Source organism: Ruditapes philippinarum, unplaced genomic scaffold, assembly GCF_026571515.1.
Source record: "Ruditapes philippinarum isolate M1 unplaced genomic scaffold, ASM2657151v2 ctg2653_1_1_1_1, whole genome shotgun sequence".
Classification (NCBI taxonomy): Eukaryota; Metazoa; Mollusca; class Bivalvia; order Venerida; family Veneridae; genus Ruditapes; species Ruditapes philippinarum.
Window position 1 is genome coordinate 21,305 of NW_026859318.1, and position 14,534 is coordinate 35,838.

Consider the following 14,534-nt stretch of genomic DNA (forward strand, 5'->3'; position numbering starts at 1 on the left):
GAAACAATGGATTAATGTATTATACATGATTATCTTCACACGGAAGTGCTGGACAAAGCTAGGCTGATGTGTATCTCATTGTGTACATGCTTCAATTAATCTAGTAGGATTTAAAGATAAACCCTGATGAATAATCTTGGCTTTTAATAGGACATGGTTTTATCTAAAGTGTTATTATAGTTTGTGTTAACTGAATGACATATTTGGATGATATACCTTGTCAAATACGGACTGTACCCCCAGGGCAACAAGTGAAGTGCTAATTTAATTGTTGGTGGGGGGGAAATTAGGTCAAAATCATGATAAATCAGGTATAGATTGAAATCATTAAATAATGATGACTTAATATTTTCACCTTGCCTTAATAAAAGTTTAATATGGATTTTATGGCAGTGAAGGTTGTGCATTGATTATATTTAACAGAACATTTGTGTTGACAATAACGATAAAACGTGTTTTCTAATTATCATTAGAAAGATACATGATAGTGACAGCTGGGCATAGAGCAGTACAACATAGTCAACTTCATGTCCTACATAGTGTTGTGATAAAATCTATTTTTAGAAAATTATCCATCTTGAAACTTCACAGAAAAATCTGGACTTGTTTCAAAGAAGGATCCTAAATGAAAAGAGAAATTGGTAGATAGTAAAATGGTCTTTCCGGTTTAGTGTTACAATAGATTCTATTGGCAGTGGGGAGACAATTTTAAAGAGAATATTACAGAGTTCATGGTGATAGTTTGGAATTTTACAAATTATGTTAGATAAACAAAAGGGAAAGGATATATACACTTAGTTGACTAAACTTGATTATATAAGAGGAATAAGGAACCTGGTCATATAAGAGGAATAAGGTACCCACTCATAAGAGGAATAAGGTATCTGGTCATATTAGAGAATTTCCTGGTCATAGAGGAATAAGGTACCTGGTTATATAAGAGGAATAATGTACCTGGTCATATAAGAGGAATAAGGTATCCTAGAGAATTTCCTGGTCATAGAGGAATAAGGTACCTGGTTATATAAGAGGAATAAGGTACCTGGTCATATAAGAGAAATAAGGTACCTGGTTAATAAGAGGATTAAGGTGCCTGGTCATAAAACATGAACAAGGTGGTCATATAACAGAAATAAGGTACCTCGTCATATAACAGGAATAAGGTACCTGGTCATATAACAGGAATAAGGTACCTGGTCATATAACAGGAATAAGGAGAAAGTTAGTCATTGTAAGAACACCTGACTGATTAGATTAGGGGATAAATATCTTGTATGACTTATACTCTAGAAAAAAAAAGAAGGAAAAGAGAATTTGATATTTTAATGTTGGCTATAAGTTACACAAACCTCATTTAACCAGATTTCTATCTGATGACGGCATTCAGTTACTGTTGAACAGAGTTATGTAACGTACTGTCGCAGATTTTGTCATGTTGTTCTGATGTGATATTGATTTACCTGTGCTTTGTTGAATGAATGAACTTCATATTGATTTTAATGTGTTGATAGCCAGAGAAGGTAGTGGTGTATTGTTTGTCATCGAAATATGCATAACCTAACCTTATCAGATACATTAAATTCAGTGGTACGAGTGGTATACAGTGTACAAAAACATGTGGTAGGGTTAAATACCAACATACCAAAACATTAAAAACGATTGACAAAAAAGATTTGAATATTGGATTTGGATTTTTTTCGGTAATATAATCCTATATTAGGACAGAGTGGCTTTAAAATAATCTGTTTTCATTGTTGAGTGAATTTTGAATAGAAATTATAATTTCAATTTGGAAGAATTGAATAGATTGATAATATGTTTTAAGTTGTATCGGAATGGAGGTGTCTGAATTAAGAACTGATATGATTAAAATGTTAAAGTGATTCTTTCATGCCTGGAAATGAGTCACAGATTATTGTCTTTTGAGTGTTGTGATATGGTTTGTGAAAAAGACCTTCAAAAATGACGGATAATTTTTATTACAACTGTTTGGTGCCGGATGCTGCAGTACCACAGGGAGGGGCTGATCTTGAGGACATACCCCCTCCAAGACCGCCACGCCCACAGAGAACATATGAAACAAGGCCTAATGAGTATACTCCGTCTCCAAGAACGGATGTTGAGGAAAGGAGGCAGTTTTTCCCTCAACATGGGCCTGAGGTGCCACCGAGAAATTTTGGAATTAAGTCATCTATACATCAAAGGACCTGTAGTGAACCTGTTGATATGGGGTCTGGAGACCTTGAATGGTCTCCTAGTTGGTATTCAAATAATAGTCATGCATCATTCACCGAGTCAGGTAGCAAGTTTGAGGACTCTCAGGTTCGATCACCAGCCTGGCTGCAAGATGCTAGAAGCCAGGGGGAGTGTTCAATAGAACCACCTTTACGTTCACCTGGTTGGCACTATAGTATGAATCAGCTTATGAATGAATTTACTTCTCCTAGAGATCAGTCAAATGTTTTGTCGCCTCGATGGCAAAATGATAATCGAACTAACTTTCATGATAAGAGTTGTTCTAATCCCGGATCTTCTGAACCCTCACCTGTTGTGCCACAGAGATTGGCGCGTTCCCATCCTGGTTCTGCTGAACCTTCCCCAGGATTACCCCAGAGGTCACCGCGTTCAAATCCTGGTTCCGCGGAACCATCACCAAGACCACCACAGAAATCACAACGTAGGAATACCATAGACAATTCTCCATCATATGATTATCCACCTGCGTCACCACGTAAACACGAGTTTCATCAGGTGAGTTCATGAAAAATTGTTTTTTTGATTTAGTAAACAAGCTATAAGTTTTGGTAATGTAATATCAAATTTGTTTAGAAATAGGATTGTAGTCATTTCATGATTTTCCAGTGTAGGTCATGAATCTTTAGTACTGAGCCAGTTTCAGACATGATAAAAATTGATCAGGCTGATAATAATAAAATGACAAAGTAATAGTTTACAAATATGTAAAAAATGCAATGTTGACAGTTAGTGAACATATTAAGTATGTGCTATACTAGTATATGTTGTAATGAAATGTCTGATTTGTCCATTATTTTGTGATCCTTTTTTTTCTGGTATTGGTTGATTTAATGATAAATCAGTAAAATGTTGGAGGACCCTTTATTTCTTAATTATAAGATCTTGAAACTTGTCTGTTGAGGTTAATAAGTCAATGGACCTTGAAAATTTATGGATGCAAACACATGGTATGTTTGAGGACTTCATAATTATATTGTGCATTTGTTTCATTCACATGACAGGAAAACAAGTGCCTCATTGAAAACAGTTGCATTTCCCTGCCCTTAAATATGCCCTACCCTGTCCTGCCCATCTCCCTTAAGCAGTTGAAATATTTTAGTTTTTCATGTTTTCATTGTGGTTGAAATTGAGATCCATTATAGACACTGCTATTTATGATTTTATTAGTACACCACTGCTCTTAAATTCTGTCGGAATTTGTTTAAATGTGTTAAATATTCTGATTCATTATTGTGAATATGAGAACTTAATATTAATGGGGCTTTTTTGTCTGTTTTTTTGTTTGTTTTTTTGAATTGTTAAAACTTTATGTAAGATTGTTTTCATTTCACCTTCATTGTTGGTAATTCGGCACTACTAAATGTCAGGTCTGACCTACTTTCATTAATGAGTCATAAGTTTCAAGTGACTTTGCATAGATTAAACATGCTTATGAATTATTTGTTTAGAGATAATGCTAATTAAAGGGTGAAGATAGGTAGATATGTTAATTGTGTCAGGTGTTAATTGGAGAGTGACTTGGGGGAAAAATGGAAAAGGTTGTAAATATTAATGATTTATATATTAGTCTCATTGGTAAAAATGCAGAGACATACAATCATGTCCCCTGTGACACTGTCATGATAGTGGTGCAGTTGACAGATATCTTCCTTATGGTAAAAGTGGTTTAAATTTAATGATCTTGCCCTGGTCTTAGTTCGTGTACGGGGTTTCAGTTAGTGGAAGTTTGGCAGTTATTTAATACTTCTTCATTAGGCATGTTACTTCCAAAATGTCTTTACCTATACTATGTGACTTCCAATGTCAGAGAGTAATATTGCTTTGCCTGGAAGGTAACTATCTCAAAGCTACATCAAGTTATATAGGGCTAACTTGGCCCCATACTGATGGTATAAACTACCCATTATTTCGGCAAACATTCAAATGGTTGAAAGTATTTTAAAATCTATATGTGCCATTAAAAAAAATTATTTCTTGTAGTTTAAAAACATACCTTAATTAGGCCTGTATGCATATGGTTAATAATATCTTATAAAGAAACAAAAATCTAAACAAAATCTTTCGCTAAATGGCTTGCAGTGGTAATTATTCTGTACTGTAATGTATATATAAATAGATAAAAACTGGCATGACTATCTATTGAAATAGTCTGTATTGTGTTTACATATTTGTTTTTGTTTCACTCGCTAGTGATTCATTGGGGATCAATTTAATCTATTCGTTAACCAGATCCATTAAAGTCATTATTACTAGTCACTGATAGATATAACGAGAATTCTTTGTTCTCCATTACCACAATATATACATGTATACTTGTAACTTTGTTAAGTTTGATAAATGCACAAATTTACAACAATTTAATTTGGGATATGTTAATTATATATACCTGGATCGCAGGATGGGGAGGGTTTGGTCATAGGTATAAATGTATGGTTTGATTTTATGTTGATATAATGAGAAACTGTGTTTGTCAGGTGGTTTTGGGTTTTACATTCCACTGATCAAATGTGAACAATTTACTTAGGTCAGTAGCTATGAATGTGTCAAGTTTTTGTATGCAAACAATTAATCGGTGACATTCCAACCAGATTTTTATATATGGATCTATTTTTATAGATATGATTATTATTAGACACATTGAATTGTACTTGCTGTTAGATATCTTTTTGAATTGTTCAGCCTAAGTGTACATAAACATACAGTATGATGATGAAAAGAAATTGTCATACATGTTTATTTATTTAATTGAATTTTCAACCTTCCCTTCCCATTTCCTTCCTGTTCAAACTCTTTCTCTACAAATAGTCCGCCCCTTTCACATTATGTAAGACACATCATTAAATTAACCTGTTTCTCTTCCATATACAGATATTTAAAATTAAATATCTTTTTTTCTTTGCATAACGAGTATCAAAATTAATGTATTTTCTTGGTAACAAGTTGAAGTATATTTCAGTAATGTTAAGATTGAATATGTTTAACAGTATGAAACAGTTAAAGAATACCACTCAACATAAAACTTAAACCAAATCTTATGAGGCGTTCGTGGCCGAGTGGTAAAGATCATTGACTTCAAACCACTTGCCCCTCACCGCTGTGGATTTGAATCTGGATAGGGACTTTGGATTCTTTTTTGTGAGGAAGCTGAGGTGCCCATTTGTGCCTGAAATAATGCATGGATGGGCACCTGAGGTCTTCGTCCACCATAAAAGCTGGAAAGTCACATGTAAAAACCAAAGTAAAAAAAAAAAAGAAAAATCAAATCTTGTACTTGTTGAAGCATAGTTTAAACTGAAATACTTTTATCTGTTTTTTGTATTCTTACCTTTGTGGTTGACCCAAACAATTGCAATTGATAGTTCTACTGACAGAGAATGTTCGCTTAATGCCTTATTGCTGCACCACATGCCTATTATTTGTTTTCTATTTGTTCATACATAATTAGATATGACATTCTGCATGTCAGATTCGAATAGAATATACAGAATACAGGAACAGAATTTTATACTATAAGTATTTATATTTGAAGCATGGTAAAAAAGTAAAGCAGAAAAATATTGTTATCAATGATTGTGAATTTGGAATTGTACAATGTTTAGGGAATTGAAAATAATATGCAAAATACAGACAAGTATACATGTATATAGCTGCCATTGTGGTCCTTTAAATTTCAATATAATCTGCTTCACAATGTATAATTTGACTTCAAAATTTGACTGTAGTTTTGTCATACAGATCAGGTCATTTTGCTTGTTTTTATGTTAATTGCTGTACTTAAGTTGTTTGTTTTATATAAGATTTTATTTGTTCTTGTGAGAAAAGTCAATAGTTTGTAGAGAAGGTAGTTCATGGGTTAATAATCATTAAGTCAGTTGTTTAGTTGGCAGTACCTGTGACATGCAAGATTATACAAATATGTAGAGGGGATTAAAATATAAAAACAGTTTGTAAAGCTTGAGTCATATTATGTTTTTACTCCTATAATAGTAGCTAAACAGTATTATTAAGCATAATATTATCTGCTAACCTACTCCCATTGAAGGAATGATACATTAAATTATAGTATATGGTCACGTTATTATATACAATACTATAATTATTACAGTTGTTTACTGTATCAACCATTTACTTATTACAACATTTTAAAACTGCTTGAAACTTTACACACAACTTCATGAAATTAGTTATAGGTCTTTGACCAAGACACATAACTCTAGCATGGATTTGCACTAGAATTATTCCCCTTTGTTTACTTGAAAATTTCCTGGTTGAAGTTTTGTGCTCCAAAAGTATTGACACTTCACACATCTTCTTGGTTATTGTTGTAAATCACTCAGCAAGACACCTAACTCTAGCATATATTTCCTTTTTATAATTCAGCTAAGTGAACTAAGACAATTTGAAGAGGCCTTGTTTGACAATGAAATATTGAGAATTGTTGAGCTAACTTGAGCATGCTATCCAACTAACATCTCTTGTTTAATGTCAATGTAAATGAGATCATTTTTTTGCAAAATATATTTTGATACAAGTATCTACATGGTACCCCCATAAAATCACTTCTAATCTTAATAAAATCAGAATTAATGAACCATTCTTTAGTAACATTATACATGTATAGGGAATATAAAAGTACTACATCTGGATATTTTTTACGTTTACGGTTAAGCATTTTATTTAATTTTAATGGAAAAGGTAAGATTATTTTCTCGTCCCTATAGCGCAGACTTTCAAACTGATTTTATAGCAAGTGTCAACCAAAATAGTAGAAAAAATGTCAAAAATTTGAAATTCAACATTCTTACTGTTGTATAAATGGACATAAATTGGTTTTCCTTAAGTCATTTTCAATGAAAGTTTAACCCATTAAAGTGTTTGCTATGTGAAAACTTTCCTGTGTTATTTCTTCTTCTCATTCACTACTGTACTTTATTTTACAATTAACTTTCCCTTAATCCTAGGTAAACATTCTTAAATCGCATTTGGGCAGGTATAATTACATTCCTGAACACTTACCCTATGTACACCCTTAGTTCCCATCCAGTATTTAATAAGTTCAAAATGATTTCAAGGATTTGATAAAAACATTAACTCTGACTGACCAAACTATGTTACATATAAAATGACCAAACTATGTTACATATAAAATGACAAAGGTCAGGTTGTTAAAGTTGATGAACCCCAGCAAGAGAGAAAGTGACCAATAGTATAAACCCAAGCCTGGGCTTGCACAACCATGCAGACTTTATTCATCAATTCCACTATCATATAATTTAGATTTCAATTTAGTGACCTTATTGATGTTGTTTTTTATGCCACCGCAGCATCTGCGATGCGGTGGCATATAGCGATTCACCTGTGTGTGTGTGTGTTTGTTTGTGTGTGTGTGTGTTATATAGATTATATAGTGAACTTAAAAAATCTTCTTGTGAAAAACCACTAGTCCAATTTCAACCAAACTTGGCAGGGTTGATCCTTGGGTGAAGGGGTTCCAAAGTTGTTCAAAGAATTTCATTCCATGCAGAAATCTGGTTGCCATGGCAACCAAAAGGAATTATAAGAATAAATTTAAAAAATCTTCTTGTACAGACCCTAAAGGCCTAGAGCTTAGATATTTTGCATAAGGCATTGTCTGGTAGACCTCTACCAAGATTGTTCAAATTAAAGCCCTTGGGTCAAAATCGGCCCCGCCCCGGGGGTCATTGATTTTCACTATATGTACATATAGTAAAAACTTGAAAAACCTTCTTGTAAAGACCGAAAAGGCCTAGAGCTTAGATTTTTTGCATAAGGCATTGTCTGGTAGACCTCTACCAAGATTGTTCAAATTATAGCCCTAGGGTCAAAATCAGCCCCGCCCCGTGGCAACCAAAAGGAATTATAAGAATAAATTAAAAAAATCTTCTTGTAAAGACCCAAAAGGCCTAGAGCTTAGATATTTTGCATAAGGCATTGTCTGGTAGACCTCTACCAAGATTGTTTAAATTATAGCCCTGGGGTCAAAATCGGCCCCGCCCCGGGGGTCATTGATTTTCACTATATGTACATATAGTAAAAACTTAAAATACCTTCTTGTAAAGACCGAAAAGGCCTAGAGCTTAGATTTTTTGCATAAAGCATTGTCTAGTAGACCTCTACCAAGATTGTTCAAATTATAGCCCTGGGGTCAAAATCGGCCCCGCCCCGGGGTCATTGCTTTTCACTATATGTACATATAGTAAAAACTTAAAATACCTTCTTCCAAAGACCCAAAAGGCCTAGAGCTTAGGTATTTTGCAGAAGGCATTGTCTGGTAGACCTCTACCCAGACTATTCAAATTATAGCCCTGGGGTCAAAATCGGCCCGCCGGGGGTCATTAGTTTTCCTTATATGTATCTTCAATATATACTTATAGTAAAAAATCTTATTGTTCTTATTAGAGCTTAAATATTTTAAATGATATCATCTATAGGAACTCTACCAAAGTTGTTAAAATTTTGCCTCTAGTGTCAAAATTAGCCCCGCCCAGGGGGCCATAGGCTTTCCTTATATGTATATATATATATACATATATATATATATAGTAAAAAAAATAAAAAATATATTTTTATCTGAAGGTACAAGGCATAGAGCTTCGATGTTTGCTATATAATATCATCTATAGGTCCTCTTCCAAAGTTGTTCAAATTATTCCCCTGGTGTCAAAATTGGCCCTGCCCGGGGGCAGTGATTCTCATTATGTACACATAGTAAAAACAGAAAATAAAACAAATGTTTTCTGAATGGAAGAAAGCTACAGCTTAGATATTTGACTTGAAATGTTGTTCGGTGGACCTGTATCAAGATTGTTTTGAATGAAGCCCTTGGGTCCAAAATTTTGCCTTGCCCAATGGGACAGTGACCTACTTTCTTGTCCTTTGATGTACAGCAATGAAATTTTGACCATGTGCACAGTTTTAGCTGTTAAATTGAATTTTGATATAAGGTGACCTAGATTTTGATGATGTGACCTACTTTCTTGTCCTTTGATGTACAGCTATGAAATTTGAACCATGTGCACAGATTAAGACGTAAAGTGAACTTTGATTTCAGCTGATCTAGATTTTGACAAAGTGTCTTACTGTTCTTTGATGTAGTCATGAAATTTAGGCTGTGTGAAATATGACCTTCACCACCAAATTCACTAGACTCGAGTGCATTGATATATTCTTACTCTGATCTTTTATTGAGTTAACAACAGATTTAACCACTAATCTGATAATAAGAATAAGATAGGTCAGGGATCTATGCATTATGACAATCTTCAAAATTGTATAGAAACAAAAAAAAAATCTGTTCCAACACTACTATTTAGTGTTGTATTAATGCGGTGGCATAGCATTTTTCTCAAATGCAATCTTGTTTTTTTGTTTTTACACCAATTTTTACAGTCATCTTAATATGTCATCATTACACCATCATCATAATCACAAAAAGTATCATCATCATTGTCATTAGTATTCATCATCATAATGGGTGTAACCATGTTACATTGAGATTGAAATTGTTAAGAGATTCTATTACAAATATGGGAACTCAACAAGTGTTGTTTTTCTTTTCCATCTAATCCAAGGGTAGAAACAAAAGCTTGGTAAATATATTGATTATAAATAAGCATAATCTTGATTACTCTGTTATGAATGGATGAGCACCATGAAGCAGAAATGGTTACAGTTTGTTTTTACCCTGGGATTATACAGAAAAAACCCACATTTGCTGAGTTCCAGATAACATCTATTTATAAATTTCTTTGTTTTAAATTTTCATTCTCAGTATTTCATGCATTTGAACAATTGTCAAGAAATCGTCATGATATGTTATACCTGTTTAACATTTTGATTGTAAAAGGTATGACATATATAGACAAGCCCATGCCAGAGGTATAGAGAGCCAGGTCAGCATGCACCCCTGTCCTCTTTGAACAAAATCAATAATGTTGGTAGCTCAATTTTAGTGTTATGACTTTGACTAAGTAAAAATGAAAAAGTTTCACACATGAAACCAGAACAAGTTTTCACATGTTTGCACTTTTATTACTGTTACATGTATTGTTGACTAAATGTGAAGGACATCTTAGTTAGAATACTGACAGCTGTTCCATCAATTAATCTAAAGTTGATATGCTAACTAACTTGGAAGAGGTATGAATTCAAGGTCAATATAGAATTATATGGACTTGGTTAAGTCAAGAGAAAATTGTTGTTTTTGCAACAGATGCTGACTGGAACCATCAATATTTTACTTGCTGGTGTTTGATGTCACATTGTTTAGAAGACATAACTCTGGTTAGAAAATAATGCTAGCAAATGCAGGGGTCTTATTGATTCATTGATTAATCATTTTGTAATCTGTGATAACAATATGCAAGATTAGCTTTTATTTGTAGAATGCTGATGAAAGTAGTTATAAAATGTCTCAGCAAGCTGTTGTCTTGGTTACACATGTACTTGCATGTGTTTGGTTCTTTATGATTCAGACAAGAACTGGTTGGATTTGTTGCCTAACTAAACAAAGGATGGGTATATTAAATCATGAAAGCCTATTATGTATACAATCCTATTGTTGAATAGAAAAATGTAGTTGCTTATAAAGTCTGAGGAAATGTCATTATTAGAGTTCTTGTTAAAAATTGGTACAATAATGTTACATTCCAAGTAAAATAAAAAATCTGTTCAACAGTTACGTCCCTTGTAAAACTTCTTTTATCTCTTGTGAAAAAATTATATAGAATATAATTATTGTTAGATCATATTGATGTAAAGATTATTAACTAAAGTTAGATCTCTTGTAAAAGTTTTGTACCACGAGTTTCATCCTTTATATATTTAGGTACATACAATAAAAGCATCCCTTGTAAAAAGTATGTACAGGAGTAACATCCCTTGTAAAAGGGTATCTACAAGACTAACATCCCTTGTAAAAGTATTTTTAAAAAGTATATTCTTTTATTTACAGAGTCAAGTACCAAGACAGTCAAGTACAGAATCAGAAGCTGTCCCCGGTAGTCAGGACAGAAGTAATGCCTCCACAGGTATAATACATTATATCATTTAGGTCATAGACAACCATTTATAATTTTTTTAAATGAAAACAAGAAAAACTCATCCATGGTTCGACTGAGACTTGTTTCACATTTAGTTAAATATATTATTTAAGTAATTCCCCTTTAATGCAGGTTTGTTTGAAATTTGCAAGTACATGTACTGTGATTGTTGTTATGAGCTTTGTTATAACTTACCTGAGTACAATATGCGCAGAGATGACAGATTTTGCGATAGCATGATGACTGTTAAATATTGTTAAACAAGATCTTTCCTTAACAAAATGGTAGATTTTGACAATATTTCACAGGAATGACTTCCAGTAGTTCCAGTCTGATCCATAAGAAGATCACAGGAACTAAAAATAAGCTTTAGATAATGAAATCTTAAAAAGATCTCCTCACATATCTTAGATGTAACGTTAAGTTGTAGCCGTTTATAAAAGTCATGCCCCTATGGTGAACAATGGGCATGCTCTTAGGGATACTTATTTACATAGGCTCATATAGGAAAATGCATTTAAATCTTTTTTCTAAGCTTAGATATTTGCCATGTTGCATTGCTTAACTTTTATGGATCATGCCCAGTGTTTCCCAATGACCTGCATTGAAGAATTTTGACCTTTTATAGCAGTGGATCTCATGTGAGCAATATAGATCTTTGTTATGAAAGTCAAAGGCTAATATAATTATATAATGTAATTTATACATTATGGTGACAATCAATTGGATTGAAATTGACATTTATTTCTTATTGATTGAGAAATTAATTAGCATCAAAAATAAATATTAAGATTTGCACTTTGAAATTGAATATCTGTTGTGCTGAGTCAACTTTCTAGTTGAACTTTTAGATACAATACAACACTGTTGTATCTCCACATGCTTCAAAGAATAAGTTACAACATTATTGCACAAGTTACTGAAATTCTGCATCACATGCTTGATTCATATATTTAGTTCAGTCGTATCTGATTATCTAATTAACAGTCATTTCATTGTACCAGGTTTTATGCATCTCATATATTACCTTAATTATTGAGCAAAAGCAACTTTTATTTTGATTTTTTTTTGTCTAAAATAGATGAAGAATAAACTGCTATATTTGGCTGTTAATTCTAGCCATCATTGTGGTGACAGGTTTGATTATATGAGAGAACATTTCCTATTGGTTGAAAATCAGACTTAAGTTAACTGCTTTCAGTTTCCTTGTAACTAAGTGCTCTCCCTAAGCCCCAAGCAACCTACGAATCATTGGCTTTTGCAGAATTAACTCCATGCTACTTTTCAAAGTCACTAATGAGGTTTTAAAAGGTTTGTTCTTGAAATTTTATGTATGGCAATGTTTCTGCAGACATTTTCACAAAAAATCTTACGACAATTTTTTGTCGTAAGAGAAATCTTACGATAAATCTCCTTTTCACAAAAAATCTTAAGAAAATCTTAAGTGCAAAATCTGTCGTAACTTTACGATAGGTCTTCCCCGTTCGTAAGTGTATTTTTTTCTCTCTTAAGGGTAAAATATCATGTATCTCTTACCTAAACTGAATAAAAACAAACAAAAAATTGGAGGACAACTAAATATTAAGCAAACAGTATGCTATAAATAACACAAATTGAGGTATAATTATTTTTCAACATATACATTTGTGACGTCATGACTTGATGACGTCACGATGGAGAGGGTTATGAATAGTTTAAAATAATGTGAACTATACTGTAGACTAGTATTATTGAAAACTTATAAATTGTACAATTGGTGAGTTCGATTTCATTGCCAGCATGTACTAGTGGTACCTTTTTATTTATTAATAACATAGTAGACCTTCTTTCTGAATCTTTTAGATATATATAATTATCTTCAATCAAGATATAAATTATATCAGTTTGAATCATTTTTTTGTTCTTATTGAAATTTGATTGTGTTCAATTGATATTTCAAGCTCTTGATTACTTGATTTTAAAACGGAATCAAATATAGAGCATGCACATCACTATCAAATGAACGTTGCTAGGGATATTTTTGTCGTAAGATTTATCGTAAGTGAATTTTTTATCTTAAGATAAAATTTTAACTTACGAGTGGCTTTGTGAAAATGACTTAAGATTTAACTTACGATTATTGTAAGTGTAAAACTTAAGATAAATCGTAAGATTTTTTGTGAAAATGTCTGCTGTATTTTTGTACCAAAGATTGCTGATTATGATGTATTGACTTGAAACCAATCAAGAAATGTGAAATTCATCACATATTTTGTCTGAAACTTATCATATTCATTGATTGGTCAATTCCACATTTAGATACTTTCATCAAATTCATTTGGGTTTTTTTTCTTCACCAAATTATAGGTGTTCCAAACCTGCGTCCTAGCCATTCATTCAAGGACAACACAACACGAGCACAGAGTATGTACATTGGAGCGGCATCACAACCCATGCCATCTGCCATAGTGCCAGATATTCAACAGGTAAATATTAAGGTTGCAATGTAATCTAAACAGTTTTAGTGTTAAACAAATGGTTTAAATGCTTCTCTTAGATTAGTTTCCAGTTAAAATAAATAGAATTACCCAGTGTTAGCAGTAACAATGATGTGTCTAAGCCACTAGAATAGTGGTCCAGCCAATATGCACTCGCAAGCAGTCTGACCAAATTCGTTTGGTAATTCAGGACAATATTGAGTTGGTTAATGACATCATACCACTTCCCTTTACTTCTGTAGGTTCCTATCAGGGACTGTAAGTTTTGTTCTGTGAATATTAAAGCTGTGTAACAAGCTTACAGGTCAGTTGTTCTACTCTGGTGAATGCAAATGAAATTGAGGTGCACTGGAGGTCAACCTCAACAAAGAATGCAAGTCTCCTTTACAGTGCCAATGTGACTTAAAACTGAAAACAAAGTAGAAAAAAAAAGCCATTATCTGCAAATTTAGATTGAAATATATTATGTTCAGGTATTATTATGATTTGTAATAGCAAATTGATGATATGTTTGTTGTAATTTTTATAATCAGGACTCAATTATTATGAGAAAGAGGAGATCAGCAGTAAGCTATGTGTTTTATCAACCTTTTCTTCAGTTTTCTGTTTGTGCATCACTATTTTGTTATGTCGTCTGCTTCTTTTTTTTCTCAAAATTTTCTTTGAATGTGTCACACCTTTTAGTTTCAGAAAGCATTGCCAAGTAAATTTTTATTTCCATCTTAATTTGAGGATTCAT

At 32.8% G+C, this 14,534-nt stretch overlaps 1 protein-coding gene across 1 annotated transcript in view; it reads left to right on the forward strand.

The window, feature by feature from the left end:
* Positions 1–14,534, forward strand: part of LOC132756062 (rho guanine nucleotide exchange factor 18-like) — a gene marked incomplete at its 5' end in the record, with an annotated part of 64,013 nt that overhangs the window by 13,327 nt on the left and 36,152 nt on the right. Inside the window, 3 exon segments of the mRNA XM_060747037.1 lie at positions 11,231–11,306; positions 13,665–13,783; positions 14,329–14,361. Of these exon segments, the coding sequence (XP_060603020.1) occupies positions 11,231–11,306; positions 13,665–13,783; positions 14,329–14,361 (228 nt within the window).